Source organism: Brachycentrus maculatus, unplaced genomic scaffold (genome assembly GCF_059751285.1).
Source record: "Brachycentrus maculatus isolate JH-2025_06_01 unplaced genomic scaffold, ASM5975128v1 h1tg000125l, whole genome shotgun sequence".
Lineage (NCBI taxonomy): Eukaryota > Metazoa > Arthropoda > Insecta > Trichoptera > Brachycentridae > Brachycentrus > Brachycentrus maculatus.
Window position 1 is genome coordinate 308,942 of NW_028280878.1, and position 21,037 is coordinate 329,978.

At 30.9% G+C, this 21,037-nt stretch overlaps 1 protein-coding gene across 6 annotated transcripts in view; it reads left to right on the forward strand.

The window, feature by feature from the left end:
• The window catches only part of LOC148309395 (echinoderm microtubule-associated protein-like 2), a 139,185-nt gene that overhangs the window by 56,084 nt on the left and 62,064 nt on the right, over positions 1–21,037 (forward strand). For 2 of the 6 annotated variants that reach the window (XM_088260158.1, XM_088260157.1), the window contains exon 2: positions 5,334–5,602. In XM_088260158.1, the coding sequence (XP_088116284.1) occupies positions 5,518–5,602 (85 nt within the window). In that variant the 5' untranslated portion in view covers positions 5,334–5,517. Of the gene's footprint in view, positions 1–3,019; positions 3,233–5,333; positions 5,603–21,037 lie in introns of all 6 variants that reach the window. The other 4 variants (XM_088260153.1, XM_088260154.1, XM_088260155.1 and 1 more) reach the window with 4 other exon arrangements.

The window sequence follows — 21,037 nt, forward strand, 5'->3', positions numbered from 1 at the left end:
TTAATTTAAGTTTTACTTGGTAAATATCTCTATTTCTTAAAATCCACTGTGACACGTGTTTGAAAATGATGCAGAGTGCATCGAAATCGTGTCAAAATATATTTTAATAAAAAGTAGTATTTACCAAGTAAAACAAATGAAAACTGGATAAATATTACCAAAAAGTTACTGCCGAATCAATGAATGAAATAAATTTTTCATATTAATAGCCTTTAGCAAATCTGTGTTCGCATATCGCTCACTCCTTTCAAGAACGTCATAAATCAAAAATCGTCAATTTTCAGTTGTGCATATTTTCGAAATGCCCATAAAATGTACTATATCCCAGCAAAAGGGCATATTTTTAACTTAATATTTACCCGCTACAGGGCAGAAAGTGTTGTTTTTGCATTTCGAAGAAAAGGTAATGTTTAATTTTTTTTTAAATACTAGATATTTTTCAAATGGAGAAAAAACCTCAAGGTTTTACCTTAAAAGATCTGTTGCACAGTAAAAAGTTCAATAAGTGGCGGGATATTTATTTTTAATACATTGTATTATATTTTTAAACTTTAAAAACGTTCTCCTGAAAAATCAAGTTTTTTGATTTATGACGTTCTTGAAAGGAGTGAGCGATATGTTGATATATACACTATTTGAAGCTATTTATATTTCAAGTGATCACTTAAAACAGCCAGTGTTAGGTTGTAAGCCTTATACATACCCAGACTTCCATATGCCTCATCTCAATCAACTTCAATGAAAAAAAAAAATTAAGTATGAAATAAATCTTAAGTTTTTATTTAGTTCTTCTATGTAGTATCGACCTATCGTTCAAAAATGATCGAAATCTGGAAACCTCTCTTTTCGTTGAATCGATATGAATCGTATTTTTTTTATATTCTGAAAATAAATTGTTGACGTCACGTTGGAAAAAAACGTAAGAGCTTGATTCTTATGCCTCAAAAAAACGTCAAACGGCATGCGCAGACATATACAGGGTATATTTTGCGTCATTAAAAATTACTTCAAAATGAAAATTTAAAAAAAAAACAACTTTGTAGACGTTAGCTACAGTAAGCCTGGGGGTGTTCATAATGAAATTAAAAGAAATGTTTAATCTTTTATGTTTGTATAAATTTATCAATATACCATACAACGAAGTTGAAAATGACATTTTAAGACCCCGCTTTTTTTACAGTAAGCCTGGGGGTGTTCATTATGAAATTAAAAGAAATGTTTATTATTTTATGTTTTATATAAATTTATCAATATATGGTACAACAAAGTTTTATACAACGAAGTTGAAAATGACATTTAAAGTCCACACTATATTTGCTGACGAAAAACGTAAAATCGCCATTACTTCGTTGAGAAATTCCCGAGGCGGTCCAATTAGGGCCTATCTGTTTCTTTTTCAATGCATAACAATTACTACAATACACTTATTTATCAATAGTGGCCGTAATTAGTTATCGGGGCCCATAGCCAACCTGGTTCACTTTTCCTAAAGTCGAGTCAACAACCTAACTGCAGAGCTAACTCTGACCAATGGCCGGCCTTCCCGCTTATTCTATCTCTCTCCGACAGGGATGCCAACAATATATACACCAGAATTTATAAACCATAAAAAAAACTTAAATTGAACTTTTATTTTATAATAAACACGGGTCAGGAGTCGAAATAATCGGCGGGTATGAGGAGATTCATGAATGTGAAAGAAGCGGAGAATGTTTGCAAATACAGGGTGGTATGACGTTCTATTCTCTCTGCCTTCTACTGCGCGGAAGCGGCGTAATGGTTAGTTAGTTAGTTTACTTACGCGAAAAGTATTTATTTTTAGTATTTATAAGGCAGTGGCTTGCACAAAGTCTTTAATCAGGTTAAGCAGTAGGGTTGGGTAAGGATAAGGCATAGTAGGCACTGTTTCTATATGAGACGCGAGTAATCCAGGGTAGGCACTGCTTTTCTACCTATATAGAATGCATGCCTCTGTTATAAGGATAGTTAAAGAAATTTATGAGGTGAATGTGGTTGATAATAGAAGCATAGGAAGAAAACTTGACATGATCAAATATTTCAAATATAAATGCTTTTTATCAGTTTTTCTGTATATTTTTAACTAAGTTGCGAAAATTGTAGAATTTAAAAAAAAATTGAACACCTATAATACCACGTAATGAGGTTAATTTTATTACACACGACAAGTTTCGAAATCTACAGATTTTTTTTATCTACAGGTGAATGATAGATGAAAACATCTGTAGTTTTTCAAACTAGTCGTTTGTAATAAAATCAAGTTAATTAAAAGGTATTATACAAGTATTATTTTTTTTAAATGCCATTCCACAAAGTTAATACCGAATAAACAAATAAAATTATAGAAAACGTGGAATTAAATTGTATCCCGATTTTACTGGGAATTTAAATTTAAAAGCTTTCATTAGCCCTGTCACTGCCAACATCCTCATCAACAAAAGGTTTTCGTTCCCTTTGAGATATCTATGGTGTATTATAACTTATTTATACTTTTACATTTATTAACAAAAATGTTAGTTATATTAGTATATAACCACTCACCGAGATTTTACTGTCTACCGTTTTCGAGACGTAGGTACCCGTCTTTTCGTCAGGATAATCACGACGATAGCATGCAAACAAAACTACCCGTCACCACCAAAGCCCTATTCACACACAACTACACAAAATGTTTATAAGTGTGTGATATTAATAGTACTATAATTTTATGATAAAATCTCGGTGGTTAAAAAAAAGGGTATTATAAATTACCAACCATAAAGTTAATGTTTTAAAAAATAATAATATCGAGAATAACTTATTTGATTTTTTGGCAGCCCTGATAACCATAGACAATTTACCGCCATTACTTTCTTCTTCCGCTATTCCGCCGCGGGCTAGCATTCCTACAATTGTATAATCGCTGAAGATGTAAACGTTTTTACCTTCACTTCTCATTCAAAAAGGTGCACGGAGTATGTTGCCGATAGTCAACTAACGAGTCATACTTTTTTTCTTTCAGATCGCCACTGCCGCCAGTTACAGACCGAACGCGCTCCGCACAGGTCGCGTCGAGCACTGCGCACTGACGTCACGACGGCTCTGCGCATCCAGTGCCTACCTACATTTGTTATATTGTGATTAATAACAGTGATAAAGTTTTGTTACTTAATAATATCGTGTAATTTTACACCGTTTGTGCTACTATTGCTTCCGACGCCTTGTAAACTCCGATGTGAGTGTCAGAGCCTCACTCACTTTTCGTTTAATTTGAATTTATTTCATAATTAACGATTTTTAATGAAAGTGCCCTTATTTTTAATATTTGCGAAAGTGAAATAAGAAAACATCAGCTTTGTAGAATATAAAATTTCTTCTGCTTCTTCTTCTTCTTTTTGTAGATCCTAAGGATCTGTTTGTGCCTCAGCCTTATTTCCACCTTTTTGGAGGTCTGCCTCGGGGTCTGCGTCCTTCAGGGTTTCCTTGAAGGGGGATACGTGGAAGTCTGTCTTCTGACATTCTGTTTATATGCTCATTCCAGTATCGCCTTCGTTGTCGTACTTTTTTATAAAATTTAATTTTCTTATTCAAATATATTTTAAGTAACTTACCATCACGTTGCCGCCCGTAGGGGTGAGCAGAAAGAATAATACGCCACACAACTCTGTCTTTGCAGACAATATTCACCTCTTCCACATTCATACATTCTCTCGACACATACATATCTCCACGGATGTACGGCTCTGCGCATCCATCCGACTTACCCAGTACCTACCTACATTTGTATTTTGTGATAAATAACAGTGATAAAGTTTTGTTACTTAATAATATCGTGTAATTTCACACCGTATGTGCTACCATTGCTTCCGACGCCTCGTAAACTCCAATTTGGGAAATCGTTTATCGTAAGAGCGTCAGAAGCCTCGCTCACTTTTGGTTTGATTGAATATATTTCATAATTAACGATTTTCAATGAAAGTGCCCTTATTTTCACTATCTGTGAAAAAGAAATGAAATAAGAATTTATCAGCTATGTAGTATTTAAAATTTAATTGTGTTATTCTTCTTCCTGGCTTATAGTCTATGTAGACTGTTGGGGTCAGCTCTCCTCATCCTCAGGTTGTAGGAGATACAATTTTGTACCAACTTGTTTCCTCTGCTTCACTATACTTGCCCCTGATACATTATTAGTCTCTGGATAACTGTGAATATAAAATTTTATTGTATTATTTACACAATGGATTGTGGTCCCGTGGTTAGTGTCGCGGACTCTTAAGTCAGAGTTTCTCGGTTCGAACCCACTCTACCACCATATGATACCTCCTATTTTTTATAATGAGCCGCTAAGGCTCACAGAAATAGTATGAAATTGAAATATTTGTGTAAATAATAAAAACACAAATATTTCTCTTTAATTTTTTTTTATTTGAAATAAGTTTTTTTTCAACTAACTAAGTTACCATCACGCTGCTTTCCGAAGGGGTAGGTAGAGAGATAGAATGCCACACCACTCAGTGTTTGCAAACAATCCTCACCTCTCCCACATTCATACATCTTCTCATACATACCCACCGATTATTACGACTTCTGACCTGATCACTTTCAAGTATTTGAAATACTTGACTTGTGTTATTTTTTGAGTATACACTATTTTTATACCTACGCAAAGACTTTATAATGTATATATCATTATTTTAAAAAGAAACAGTTATATTTGGCATCTAAAATGAAAGCACCATTTTGTTAGAGGAGTCATGTATACACACATAGGATGTACTTTGCTCCGAGAATTTATAGTAACACACCATTTACTACTAAAATTACTAAAAATGTTGTGAAATTCAAATTATTCGTAAAATATAAATGCAACTTGATTACGTCTTGTGGCCAAAAGCAGTAAACTGATTTAAATAAGAAATTGATAAATAATTTAAGTAATGCAATTAAAAACTTTGATACGAGGTGACTCCAGTGAGGTTTTCATTTATTTAAAAAAATGTATTAAAAAAACACTTTAATGTATTCTTATAAATGCGATATATTAGATGTTTTTTGGCACGAGTTAAAATCGAGTTCAAAATTTAAAACTATCATTTAAACACTATTTTCTGTTGAGTACAGTAAATTCTGTGGAAAATGTTATAACACGAGTAATATGCAATTTTATGACGCATGAAACAATATAATTATGTGGTTTGGAAAATAATAGTACCGCGGTTAAATTCTGTTATAGATTGATCGTCTAATCATAGCTTTTAAATATATCTAGTCTACATATTCCTCAATGCTTTTGGATTACTCATTTCACGATTTACTAAAGCTCTTTTCATGTTTAGGCACGATTTCCAAAACAACTAAAGTGACAAACTTTTAACAGTGCTGAAGTCACATTGAAGTGAATAAACAAAAGTGAAACAGATATATGATATTAAGTGATGCTGTCTCAGTGAATCGTCCCTTTTTGTTGAGAAGCAAGAATTTCGTGGTTTTTAGTGAAGGGTTTCAAGTAATGCAGCAAAAATGATGAAACTCAATGGATTATCAGATAAAAACAATGGCAACCTCACGGGAAGGCAGCACATCAACTACCACTCTAATGATATGGGTAAGTCTGTTTTTATGTACATTTAAAACTATTTTATTTTTTAAAATAAAATAACAACTAGGTAAGTTATAGTTTTTTCCACGTAAATTTTATTTGACCAGTTATTGGGTTTCGATGTAATCGACATCATCAGACTGTCATATAGAAGTCTGGGTATTTACAGGGTTTATTTATAACTTTTAAAAGGTTGGTCAACTAGGTCGACTAGCTTATGACAGGTCATAAGCCCTGTAAATATCCAAGCTTCCATATTCTTTTTCATCTATGTTAAGATATCAAAAAAATAACTCCTTAGTAGAGAAAACACAGATTTGAGAATAACTATTTGAACACACCAGAAATTTTGTAACATTATTAATATTAGAGAGAAAAATCTCTAATATTTATTTTGACACCCCTGAGAATAGAACCCTGCATCTCCAGCATGTTAAGCTGGAGTTAATACCTAAATGAGAAACCATGACACTATAGAGGCAGTCTACATAAATGTCACATATACTTAATATACACATAATCATAATGGACAAAATTTTATTTGAAGTGAGATGTGCGACTCGAATATCATTAAATATATAAATAATTTTGACTTCTTAAGTTAAATAAAATGAATGCCTACTTTTTTGTAAAAAATACTCGTTAATTATGTTTTTTTATGTTTTTATTTTCGTTCTATCGATTTTTTTTACCATAATGTGAAAGTTTTTTTTTGTATATTACTAAAACAAAAACAATCATGTTTTTATTGCATATAAAATCTTCATATTTACTGTCAAAACTTTCCTGTTTTATTATTGTTAACGTTCAATGGCGCTGTAAACATTGAACTCTTTCTAGTATGTCAATAACCGTTTATTCACGCAAATCATACTTATTTTTGAACCGTAGTAATATCATTACTATGAAGAATACCGTATTCCAAATTCCTATTTTTTGTATCAATAACCATCTACTAGATCCTCTCTTAACACGCAACTAACGTGGAATCGAGAACTAGCGGTAAATCTTTTTGTTTTTTTTTTCCTACCAGAGACAGGAAGTTTATCCAAAACTGGATGCAGTTCTAACACACTGCATAATGCATTGAATATGAAACGAAACTATTTGAGTCATTGATTATGCGCAATTTTCAAGGGAATCAGCAAATCCGGTTTTACGAGGCAATTATATTTTTTTACTTTATGTTTTATTTGTCGCATGTAAATTGCATTACAGTCGTTGCATTCTAGTTTCTACATTCCGGACTTTTTTTACATATTGAAAGCAAAGGCCAAAAAATTAATATAAAATAGAACATTAATTGTGGTATGTAAATCAAAATTCTCCTATCAAAATCCTAAAAAACAATTGAAAAAACAACCCTAACTCACAACCCAGCACAAAGTCTTAATCTCGACATAGAAAGACAACAATACAATGCAGCACATTACATTAATAAACTAACTATCACTCCGCTTCCCCGTAGGGGATTAAGAGAGAATAGAACGCCACACCAATCTGTATTTGCAAACAATATTGGCTTCTTACACATTAACGCACCTCCTCATTCATAACCCGCACTTCATTGCCGAGCATTCGAATTCGACAAACAAATAGAGTAAAAAAAGCAACAATTTTTGGCCGATAGCTCGATATTAAAATTTAAAAACACGTATTAAAAAAATAAAATTTTGAAAAAAAAATATTCATAAGAAACGATATGAAAATGCTTGAAGCCTTGTATGATGTGTTTAAAAAAATATATAAATAGCTGTAAATTGCATAACATGAGTGTTTCTAAATTCACTATACACAATGAAAAAATATTGATACGACTAAATGCCCTTGAGGTAGTATTTCATGAAAATGGTGCTATATAATTTTTTTTTAAATATAGCTTCACTAAATATGGTAAATACTCTAGATATAAATACTTTATAAGATGTTAGTGAGCATCTCTCCAATTTTCAAAAAAAAAATATTTACAGTAAACCCCCCTATAACGCTGAGATAGGTTCCACATTATCGAAAGGAACTTTATAAGGGGGTAATGATTTAAATTCAACTTTACATTTTAACCAGCGGAAAAGACTATAATGATTCAATCAAATCTAAAATACGATTTAAAAACATTGACCTCATATAAAGTTCCCTCCGATAACGCGGTACCTATCTCAACGTTATAGGGGGGTTTACTAATTGTGTATATCTATCATAAGATTCTAAGTATGTACATAAAATGTAATGTGTACTACATATATGTGTGATATACAATATATCAACCATTGTTGACAGCGACCCTGAAAATTAACATAAAAGCATATTATGTTAGTTCGTTTGTTTGTATTAGTTCTCGTTATCTGTTTTGGTATTACATACAGTGCTACACAATATTCTAATGTAATTAAAGTGGATTATAATTAATTTGATAAATTTATTGAAATATTATCTATATTTTCGTAAAATTATCAAATACCACTGCGTTGATAGTTAGCTACAGACTGATAAAAAATGTTAAATCACGTTGTACGAATTTTTGCCGAATTTCTGCCGAATTTGTACGTTCAACAAAATCATAGTGTTTTAATAATTTATTGAATCGGTAAATTCACGTAACAAAGAAATTCTTCACTTACAAAATGTTTTTTTTTCATTTAAAGAGCTCTCTCCCAAACGGAGGTATTGCTATCATTTAATTTCTGCCCTTCAAAATATTTCTCAATAAATTCGTATTCATACGAACGAAAGGTGATTTTCATTAGTATTTTATACTTTTCATCACTTCACATTGCAGTATTTAAATCGTTCATTAATCTTTTTTTTAAACCATGTTTTCACAAAGTTTCCTTCCTTTGATTATTTGTTAAAAACATGCACTAAAAAAATAGCAGTATAACAGTAAAAACAGAAAGTAATTGAACATACGGAATAACTTACTTAAATGATTTACACTTGATAAAATAAAACATGACATTAACAAAAACTTAATTCAAGGATCAAGGATTCGGATTCAAGGATCCTTTATTGTGAATTTGATAATACTTTTTGGGGTTATAAGAATTTCGTGTTGTACTTAAAGCAGATTCATACGTATGACATTTCATTATTCACAAATATATACGTGTATGTATATAATTTAGTATAAACATTGATTTTTCACTATTTTTTTCTCTCGAATCATATTATACTTGAATGTTGAAAACTACTTAGGATTTTTGTTTGCATTCACTTGACATTTTGACATTGAAGATCGAATATTAAGAATAAATATAAAATACAATTTTTCTACCTTATTTGAACGTAATATTCTTATTAAGCCTGAAATCGTCTTGTACAAACTGACCTCCGCATATACCTCTTCCTGTTGACATAACCTTTATACATAGAATGACTGCAACAATATTGTACGTCATCACGTGAAATATTATAGTTTAAAAATGTATGAAATTGCTCGTTCTTCGCTCTAGTTACGCCCCGGAAAATAATTAACTGATTTTATCATATTCTTAATGTGTTTATTCATACATTTTTTTGTAATTATACTTTCGCTTATTTAATGAATACTTTGTTAAATAATTCCAACAAACATATTGTTAAATTAGCGTTATAAGCGTCATTTTCGTTTTGAGACAATGACAGGTCTGAACCCCTGTGAATAGCCAGACTTATTCCATACCATATTCTTCTTCATTTATAATAAAAAAAATTATTTTGGATGATTTATATAGCGATATTTTTGTCTCCGCCTCCGTAGTGTAATGGTCAGCACAGCTACCGTTCCGGAGGTCCCGGGTTCGATTCCCAAGGGGGGTTAAATAAATAAAAGTGATTTCACTGTAATATTTATTCAGTATAACCCTGGACTGGTACCTGAAGCAAAGGGCTGATCACCTTTCCTTCATGAGTAAACGATCAAGATAATACTGCGTTGATATGACGCAGTACCCTATGTACCATTGGGGTGCGGATAAGGGTTTTGTTATTTTATTATAATTATTTTTGTAAAATGCTACCTCAAGGGCGCTTATACAGAAATGGATTATGATATAAAAATGATAATGATAAAAATGAAAAAGAAAATGATAAAAATAAAATATATATATTAAAGAAAAACGTCGTCAATCCGCTGAGTCTGAAGGGGAGAAAGTGGAGCCGCCGTAGTATTGCGCCTTCTTCTCGGTTTTCTTGGGCTGGAGCATGGCCAAGATTTTGGGCAGGACGCCTTCCTGACCGATGGTAGCGCCGGAGAGCAGCTTTGTGGATATTCAACTGCAGATGGCGGGGGGTGATGCTGGTCTTCTAGTTGTCACTGGCGACATTGTCAGGCAACACCTTGGGAGCAAGGTACTCCACGACGGCGGCGAGGTATACGTGTGCACAAGCCCTAATTTTCTCAGCATAGTAGATGCGTTGATATATTATAAAAATAACACATATGTAAAGCATTTTTTTCTTGTATTTCTGAACAATATTTGGATAACATTTTGAGTGTTTGCCTTATGACGATCTTAAGCCCTATAAATGCCCAGACTTCCATATTCTTCTTCATCTATGATGAGATGTCAAAAAATAATGTAAAAATTTGGATACACTGAAAATTCTTCCTTTTAAGAAACATTTCATTTTTTCACATACATTTTCACTCTTCTTACCCTTATCCGCACCCCAATGGTGCATAGGGCACTGCATCGTATAGAAGCAATGTTATCTTGATCGTTAAATACACGAAGGAAAGATGATCAGCCTTTCGCTTTAGGTAACAATCCAGGGTCATATTAAAGAAATATAAGACTGAAAAATTTCACTGAATTTTTTTATTTAAAAAATCACATACATTAGAATATTTAAAATAAGATGTATTTTTAATATTTTCTCTTCAGTTACATAGGAATAAATTATGTTCAGCATTTAAAAAACAAAGGAAATATAAAGATTAATATTCGTATCTGGCTTTTATTGGAATGTGTACGAAGCTATACAATTCTTCAAAATAAAGATACCGTTACCAGCATAGGCACTTGTTCAAACACAAGGAGAATTTTTAAGTTGTTGATGTTTGTTCTGAACCAAAATTGTGGGCGTTGGTCTGACGACGTGAAAATTATGTATTTATATTAAGTATGTCTAACTAACTAACTAAACATCACCCCGCTTCCCCGCAAGGGTAGGCAGAGATAGTACAACGCCACACCACTCTGTCTATGCAAGCAATCTTCGCCTTTTCAACGTTCATGCTTTCATCTCCTCATACATACCCGCCGATTATTTCGACTCACAACCTCACGGCTTTCAAGTGTTTGACATACCTGATCGTGTCAAGTTTTTCTCGGTCTTTCTATGCTCCCATTTCTAACTACATTCGCCTCATAAATAAGTACGTCTTTATTTGAACTTTTATATTTTTATTCTCTTATAAAATAAAACCTCGTGTTATTTCGTACGTAGAGTTATATTTTTGACATCTTAACATATATGAATAAAAATTAGGATGTTTGAGCTAACAAACTATCATTTCTATTCCAAAATGCCACACCAAGCAATTTCAGCAAAACTTCAAATATTTGGCAATCAAACATTTCAATAAACTCCCTAAAGAAATAAAAAAATAGATGATATAAAAATCCATAAGAAAAAAATTAAAGCTCTATACATTTAAATCTTTAAAAAAATATATAAAAAAAACTATTATATCTTTTATTATATAACATTAAACCACGAGTGTAAGTCCCTTTCCAAGCACAAGAGCACAGACTCTTTTACGGAGAGGCACAGCGAATCGAAATATAAAAGTTCTTCATATGTATAAATGATTCAAATGTTATTATGTTATAAATAAAAATGTAAATATATTAAATGAATAAAAAAAATTAAAAAAAATCATAGGCTGGGAATTTTTTTTACATACATTTCATGAAGGTTTCTGCTAGTAAAATAAGTAGATGTTTTTGATTAAGTACATAGGGCACTGTATCAAATGACGGATTGTTTTTTATATATATATATATATATATATTTTTAATAAATATTAATATAGTGAAAAAACGCATATTTATTTCGACCCCCTCCACCCTGGGAATAAAACTCGGGATCTCTAGTATGGGAGCCAAATGTGCAAACTACTACACTATGGAGGTGGACGAAAAAATCCTTAATCTATATTATTTGTTGCTTTGGCATTAACTTTGTGGAACGACATGTTGGTTTAAAAAATTATATATAAACACTTGTAAGACACGACTTAATGAGTTTTATTTCATTACACACGACTAGTTTCGCAAACTACAGATGTTTTCATTTAAATATGAATAGTAAAACATTCGATAGTCACTTTGTGGTAATATCTATCCAGTCAAATTGATGCGGAATGCATCGAAACACGTGTCATAATAGACTTTTGAAAAATAATGGTATTTACCAAGTGATACTTCATTTCTTTTTTCACTCATTTGATTATAGTTCTTTTAAGTATTGTGTACTGTTGAAACGTTCAATCGGTGCTATTATTTTTCGCTGAAACGATATCCTAAATCCGCAAAGCTGACCGAGGTCTCCAAAAACCAGTTCTTCATGGCCATACGCTTTGGGGTCACTTTGCTGGCAAATTTTGTGACCCGATCATTAAAAAAATAAAACGAGGGCTATTCGACGGATAAAGAAATATGTCAAACTGAATAACATCAAAGAATTACTGCGAAAAAAATCATATTTATTTGAATAATTAATGTATTTATTCTAATTTGTTTGATTTGTACTACAAACATATACAAATAAACATCTGAATCTAAACCATTGAATTTATATATTATTAATAAAATAATAATATTTGTATGATGAAAATCTCAAATATCTTTTATTCATCGATTGCTTCAAAAGTGTCGATTGAAATCTGTAAATACAGTAACAAAGGATGTATAGTTTCAAAGAGAAAAGTAAGCGTCTTATGTTAAATTTTAAAGCTACACACGTAACACAATACATTGCTCATGGCAGACAGCATATTTCTCGACAGCTGTAATAATTTTTTTCTGTGTATTTTATTTTTTAGGATTGCATTGCGGGAGCAATTTATTTATAATTCGACATCTTTGTGCATTACGTTTCTGTCGACACTTTTTTTCTTCTTACCCTTATTCGCACCCATTGGTGCATAGAGCACTGCATCGTATCATCGCAGTGTTATCTTGATCGCTAATTACATATAGGCAAGGTGATCGTTCTTTCACTTCTTGTCCTACTCCACGGTGTTTGACAAAATAATTTGTTAGTAAAAATAATATTTTTAATTCAATTCTCCTGAGATTGAACCCGGGGCCTACAGCACGATAGCCAAACACGCCATTGCACTACGGAGGTGAAGTTGACACTTTACATCATTTAAATATCTAGCAGCGAAAAATTCAGTTTGAAAGAAAGTTAAAAGTTAAGTTAAAATTAATTATGAACGTAAATAGTCGTCACTTTCACTTATTTATTTTTTTACAATGTTAATAACATTAGTTTACTTATAACCATTCACGGTGAGTGAGTTATTAACATTTTTCTAAAAAAATAAATAAGTAAAAATGACTAACCACCAAGTAAATGCTTTAAATATTAATAATATTGAAAATATAGTCATTTTAAAATATTTTACTTTAACTGTTTTGTAAAAGTGCTGCTAGTCATTAGTTTGCTTTGTTAATTTGTTAATCAGCGATATATTTCAACACATTCCGTTGTTCTTGCATAATCACTCTTTCTTGACACATTTCCCATTTATTTTCGCTGACCAAGCATGAAGAGATGCTGTAACAATTTTAATACGAATCTCTTTATATTGCAACTAATAATCAAAACCGGTGAATTCTCCATTTCTCTGATCGCAACGACTTAGTTATTTGGTTTTAACAAATATTAAAATACTTTTTATTGCGTGAATTTAGATTAAATCAGATTGTTGCATTTTGATGATTGTGTCTTCATTACGAATTTATTTTTTTCGCTGATCATTTCGTTTTTTTTTCAACCAGAGGCATTGCCTCGGTTGAATAAAGTAAATAATAAAATAATCATTCAATCAGATAAGTAAATATGTTTATGTATCAAATATTATAATCAAACTGTGATTTTTAGAGTCTACTAAATTCTATTTAATTGTTTAAAATAAAACAACTTTGTTTTAACCACTTTTTATTGGTACACTTTATCCAACCGGTTTCGACAAGAACTTTGTCATCATCATGGTTTTTGTACTAAATTCTAAAACATTGAAATACTCATAGTTAATTAAACAACAATTAAGAGTTTTTTAAATAATATTTTTTAAATCGTATTTTTAAAAGTTTTTTAAGGGAAGGGTAGTTGAATAATTAACTGTGCCACAAAGTATCTGTGAAAAACATTCAATAAATATATTTAATTATTTAAAAAACATTTAAATAAAATTTGTGACTTATTAGGTCACTTTATAGGGCAGATTTGTGTTTTAATTATTAATGTTTATTTAGATACTGGATTATTCACCCTACGGATGATATACCATCAATAGGTGTATACATTGTTTTAAATGTTTGTTTGAAATGTACGCAGAGTATACAATATGTTGAGATATGAAACCTATATGCCTTCTAGTGCCTCCACAATCCTTTCCATCGCCACTATAAATGTGTGTATGATTATTATAATTTCAAAATATTGAAATAATTTTAATCCATAATATGAATATTACATATATAGTTTTGGGAACAATAACATTATAAATATCGTAATAAAAATTAGTTTTTTTTGGATACTCCCAATACTCCATGAAAGAAATCGCATAAGACTTATTATTTATGCAAACATTTTTGAAGGCCTTCGTTGTTATCATAGTTAAAACATCGATCGAAAGCTTTTAAGAATATTAAGTTTGACTCTGCCATAATCTCCTTTTATGCCGCAGTATTTCCATAACTTGAATACATACATCAGCCTTGCCCATATTATGCGCCAATCATCCACAACGTCTGCTATAAAAAAGCTCAGAATATTATTTATACTTTCTTGAAGGCTTTTACGCTAGAGCTTGTCAGTTATTCCGCAGTTTAGGATATTAAAATGCTTTATAAGGTATTATAAATACCTCAGATGTAAATTTTTATTGGTTTATTTTAATATATTGAAGGAATTAATAGCTGTTACTTCCAAACATGTTTTTTTTACGAAAAATATACTGTTTTATCCTCAATTATAAATTAATCACTTGTTTTTTCTACCTTAGTTTTATCCAATCTTATTTTTCGATTATAATGTTAACGTCATTTAAATTGTAAGTGTTTTTTTCTCAAAAGGCGTTTCTATGCTTTTATGATTATTTATTTTAAGTAATATTTTAAAATATTACTTCAAATCGCAGCCCTGGCAACATCCCTGATGTGTGGAAGTAAAGCATGAATTTTGAAAAAATGGATGAAATTAATTTGTATTTAAATTTTTACTAAGTAAATAACACTATTTCTTAAAATCTACTGTGACACGTGTTTCGATGCATTACTGATCATTTTCAGATGCGGAATGCATCGAAACACGTGTCACAGTAGATTTTAAGAAATAGTGGTATTTACTAAGTTAAAATTTAATTCAAAATGGATATTTTTAACACAATGCGACTGCCGAATCAATTAATGAAATTAATTGAACTGAAGCAGTCGAAATGAGTGCAGAAAAATGATGTATTATGGTCGAATGGTAAAATAAGGAACGAAGGGAAGACTGAGATTAGCATTGTGGATAAAATTGAGAAAGATGGGTTGAGATGGTTTAGACACGTGGAATGAACCATAAAACAAATTTACAAGGCGCATGTAATATAAACTTTATGAAATAAAACAACTTTGTTTGAACCACTTTCTAAACAAAGTTGTTTTTATTTTATATAGTTTATAAAATGTGCCACAAAGTATCTGCAAAAAACATTCAAGAAACGAATGTTATATAGTTGAAAATAGGAGTAAATGAAAACCGAGGAAAACTTGGCATCATCAAGTATTTCAAATACTTGAATGTGGTCAGGTCAGGAGAGGAGTTTTTTTATAAAAAAAATATCACAGAGTATAATAGTATTTTATTTTTATTTTTTATGTATTTCAATTTTCAAATTTAAATGAAATAAATTGTATCCTTGAACACATCACCATGACAAATAATCATTTTTTACTCGCACCACATATGCTTGCAAAGAGTGGGAAAAAGCTCTAAAAACGATTTACAAGCCGAATTGCTGTATATTTGAGCAGGATGGATAAAAATTTTGTATGGTAAATGATTAATAGAATACAAGTGAGTATGCAAATACGAATCGCTAAATAAGTATTATTTTCCGTTTTAGGAACTTAAGCATTCGAATCCTGAAATATTTAACATAAATTATCATGCATTATAATTTACATTCTAGCTAGGCGACATTTTTCGTATGTAAAATTTATGCATATACATATTATAATTAGGTGATATAATGTTTATGGGATGAATATAACGTTACATGAGTCTTCGTTCACATACAATAAAAGTCCTTAGTCAGAAACATGGTTGCTTAGTTATTTTTTATATACATATATTTTTTAATATTTTACATAGCATTTTTTTAACTGTATGAAAACCTCTTTGGGCGTATTGAGACATTTATTTTAATTATTTATTATTTAAATAATCCGTACTATTTAAACTAGTTTTCTCATAATATTTACTCGTATACTTATCACCTTTAATCTTAATAATCTTTGTTCTTATAATATTTATGTCATCTTTGATCTTTAACGATAGCATACATTTATTGGTCCCTCTACCTTCCCCTTTCTGCTCCTTACCTAATCCTACTTCATTTGCCTACACTTATTTCCATCAATTTACAGCGTCAAATTTATACAGTTATCATTTGATAATACACACTGATTTTTTATTCGTTTCTTATACGCAAACACTATATATCCACCTCTTTCAAACAACTTTGTAAGGTACAAACATTTTTTTTTATTTGTTCGGGAATTGTTCAGCTTTGCATGAAAAAAGTATAAAATAAAATATAGTTACATTAATAAAAATAAAGCCACACAATTCCACATTTTTGTTATAATAACTATCAAAAACATTGAGAGATAAAAAATTAAATAAAAAAGACTGGGAGTGTGTATGTGTGTACGTGTGTGTGTGTGTGTGTGTGTGTGTGTGTGCGTGCGTGTGTGTGCGTGCGTGCGTGTGTGTGTGTGTGTGTGTGTGTGTGTGTGTGTGTGTGTGTGTGTGTGTGTGTGTGTGTGTGTGTGTGTGTGTGTGTGTGTGTGTGTGTGTGTGTGTGTGTGTGTGTGTGTGTGTGTGTGTGTGTGTGTGTGTGTGTGTGTGTGTGTGTGTGTGTGTGTGTGTGTGTGTGTGTGTGTGTGTGTGTGAGAGAGAGAAGGGGAGTAAAAGGGTAAGGGTATGGTATAAAAAATAGATTTGTGATAGTTTTCTGGTATTACTAGTCTGTTTTTGTTTACTTGGAAGAAATTGCTTCTGAGTAATAACTCAATATCAATGAGTTAGCCCTCCAATTGAGAATTATTCTGTACTAGAAAATCAGTAAAATTGTTCAGATACATATATGACCGTCTAACAGTATTGGTTGCATATCTAAACACTGTGTATTAATGTATTATGTGGTAAATTAGTGCATTGTCCATGCATTGCACAACAAAATCGCATTCTAGGTAATAACAGTAATATTCTCTTATTGAAAACTGTGCACCGTGACTGTCGTTATACGGAACATTGTAAAATTCTGTTGCATTTCATTAGATGTAATTTACATTGACTTATTTTCTGCATAATATATTTTGCATAATTATTGCTTGTGTGTTAAAAGCGTTATTCAAAACTATTTACTCCATCGCTTCGTTTGTAGTAGGTATTTTGACAATAAAATGTTAAGATCAAATAAGCTTGCACAATCAATTAGGAAGTAATGATAATGATGAATGATATCGAGAATTTTTCTTCTCAATAAAAAAGCTTCTTTTATCTCACCATAGATGTCTCTAGTAAAATTCTACTGATTCAAGCACTATGTTTCTAATTTTAACTTTTTATATAGAAGTTCCAAAAATTTTAGTAGTGTGGTTGTCTATCATTGATAGAATTGGTGAATGTTAAGGTGTGTTAAGTGATCACTTAAAACAGCCTCTGACGGTCATAAGCCCCGCAAATGCCCAGACTTCCATGTTCTTCTTCATCTATGTTAAGATGTCAAAAAATATTACGTATTATTATCGTTGATACCGGTCTTAAAATCAATTGCAGACCACACAATATGAAGGTGTACTATACAATTATCAGTAATTATCATTTCCAGGATCAATCATCACTTCGAGTAAAAATCTTCACAAAAAATTATACCCGTAAAGCACATTAAACTCGTTTTTCTTGTTTATCATCGAAAACGTGTAGTCAAACACTTTTTTTAGGTTATACCAGCCTGGAAGGTCACTTGAATGTGACGTAAAAAATTCTAATTGCTTTGAATCATTCATATTTTTAGCATTTTATTAGTGGTACCAGAGGATAGGTAGATATTTTAGACGCTTGTAAAAAACTGATGACTTAGGTTAGATTTTCTAAGAATGCTATGATTTTTTTCCTTTTTGAGTTAATACACATAAACCTCCAGATTTCACTGTAATATAATTTACGTTTTTGCTAAAAAAACATCAATTTCTTAGCCTAATTTTTTTAATTACATGGAATTATAAGCTATTTTATCGGAGAGATACATTCAATACCTTGAGAGCTAAAACACTATCAATATAAGATCGTAGATGCGTTGCCGTATTTAATTTATTTATTTTTATCAACCATATAATTCAAAATTACAATAATGAGTTATCCCGTGCTGTGGGTACATTTAACAATATTTAACTATAAAATTAAAATTAAATAAAATTGTGTTTTTAATCAAATCCGACATGGCTGAATAATCAGATCTGCATATTTCACTAACCACTTTCGTCATCCATTTATTCTTAGTCAAATAAATTAATGACTTTGTGGATAATGGGAGCAGGTTTCAAAACATTATTGCATAATAATCTATGTTAAGGAAAATAGAAACAGGTGGAGAGTGACCATCAAACTAGCAAACCTAGCATCACAAAGATTATAACCCACGAATAAAACCCATGTAAAGCCAATTGCCAAAAACGAACCTTTTTTATTAATGATGTAAATAGGAATTATTTTTTTCGTGTGGGAAGAATGTCAAGGAGTTTTCGATTTCTGCGTTTGAAAATTTACATTCCAATAACAGTATAAATTAATGCGTTTTAATTTCAAAAGTGATAATTAAACAAAAAATATGAATGACATTTGAATCAAGCAAAACAAAGCAAATATTTTTATTTTTCCTCGTATTTAAATATAGTGTTTCGTCTGCATAGAAGTTCAACTCTTCACAATTAACTCTCCTTATTTCAAAGACATTTTTGTCTTGTTGTATAGTATTATTAAACAAATTAATGAAATTGAACGCGACACAAAAGTGGCAACATTGGTCCAAGCGCCCTTCAGGTAGTATTTTACGAAAATGGCGCAATATAAATTATCCAAATTGATTATTATAACATGAAGTACCAAAAATTATTACACCCTTAAACACATTTGAAAGAGGAAGTAATTGGTATCAATAATTTGTTTCGTTATTTTAATATAATTTAATGCAATTATATTAGTTTACAAATGCACTTTGTTTGTTTGTATATGCATTTTTACATAAATGTCAAATACTTAAATATGGCAAAATAATCGTATGTATGAGAGCATGCATAAATATGAAAGAGGCGAAGAATGTTTGTAAAGACAAAGTAATGTGGCGTTCTATTCTCTCTGCCTGCCCCTGCGGGGAAGCGGCGTGATAATTAGTTACTTTGAACAAACGATTGACTGCTATTTTGCATGAAACACTCATGGTCAGTGATTCGCATAGACATAATTGAATTGCTAGTACACATAAGGCAATAATGGAGATGTCACGTGTGGATTGATGAGCCTCCCAGGGTGTACCAAGGCTACATAACCTGCCAGAGATGAGCTCACCGTTATTTGCCTAGGTGAGTAAATAGGCAATTTGCGCGCAGAATCACTATCTGGCCAAAGTCAATATTGAATAGAAACATGTATACTTTTCAAATAAACGTAAATCCATACTAATCAGGTACACGCGATTCGATCAAATTGACTTATAATCAAACAAAATTACATTCTTTTTGACACCTCAACATAGATGAAGAAATTATAAATGTCTGGGCATTAACAGGGCTTACGACAGTCATAGGCTTGGTTAAGTGGTCATCACCAATTCTATCCATGATTGACAACCACACTTCCCAAATTCTTAAAACTGCTACATATATTAATCAAACTCGAAACACAGTATGCGAGGGTTCACTAGAGACGTCTATGGTGAGATGATCAAAGCTGTTATCAAGCACAGACTCTTTCATTTGTATGTGAGGTCCGAATTCTGAATTATATTCGCATACTTTAAGAAACGCTTGAAAACATTATTTAATTTTTTAATTTTAGTTTATAATTATAATTTTACAATAAACACAATTCATTAAAAATATATCAATTAATACATAAACAAAATGAGAAAAAATACAAGAGAAAACTCTTTTCAGACTGTAATGTCTACAATGTTTATTTATTTACCAAGGTACATACTATACATATGCTCATATTAAAATATACGCATTTATTTATTTATTTATTGGAAAACCGATAGAATATTTACAAAAATAACAAAATATAATTTTTTTTAAATCCAATTACAAGTTTTCACTTAAAAATAATAAAAACTGTCAGGTACGTAAGCATAACTATGTATATAATATAATAACTTACATTTCTTAGTGAAATAATCAAATAGTTTAATAGACATCAACAATATTTCTCTTAAACGTTTTAAAATGAACATTATTGATGTCTATTTGATTAATTACATTGCACATATCGCAGGCTCGATTTAAAAATGAATTTTGGTAGGACTTGATTTGCATTTTCGGGATATTGAATCAAGATTTGTTTCTGGTCTGTGCTACCGGAACTCTAAAATCGATAATTGATAAAAGCTCTGAGCAATCTACATAATTATTTTTGAAAAAAAAAGGAAAATAAGGTCAGCGGTGTTCCTGCGTGTTTATACTAAAAAAAATTATGATTTTATATATGTGCTGCCTCTCTCTATATAAGTCTCAACGCAATTTGACAGTTTGATAAATTTTTAGCAAAAAAAAAAATACTTTTTAATTTCTATAATGTCCAGTTGTCATCGCAAATATTTTTCTCTTCTCACTTTACGGTCTATTCATACAAAAGTAATAGTAATTATGCCACGGATCGTGAACATAGTAATAGATATAATGATATAACATGACACACATAGATATAAGCTTGCATAATAATAAAAGAATTCGCCAA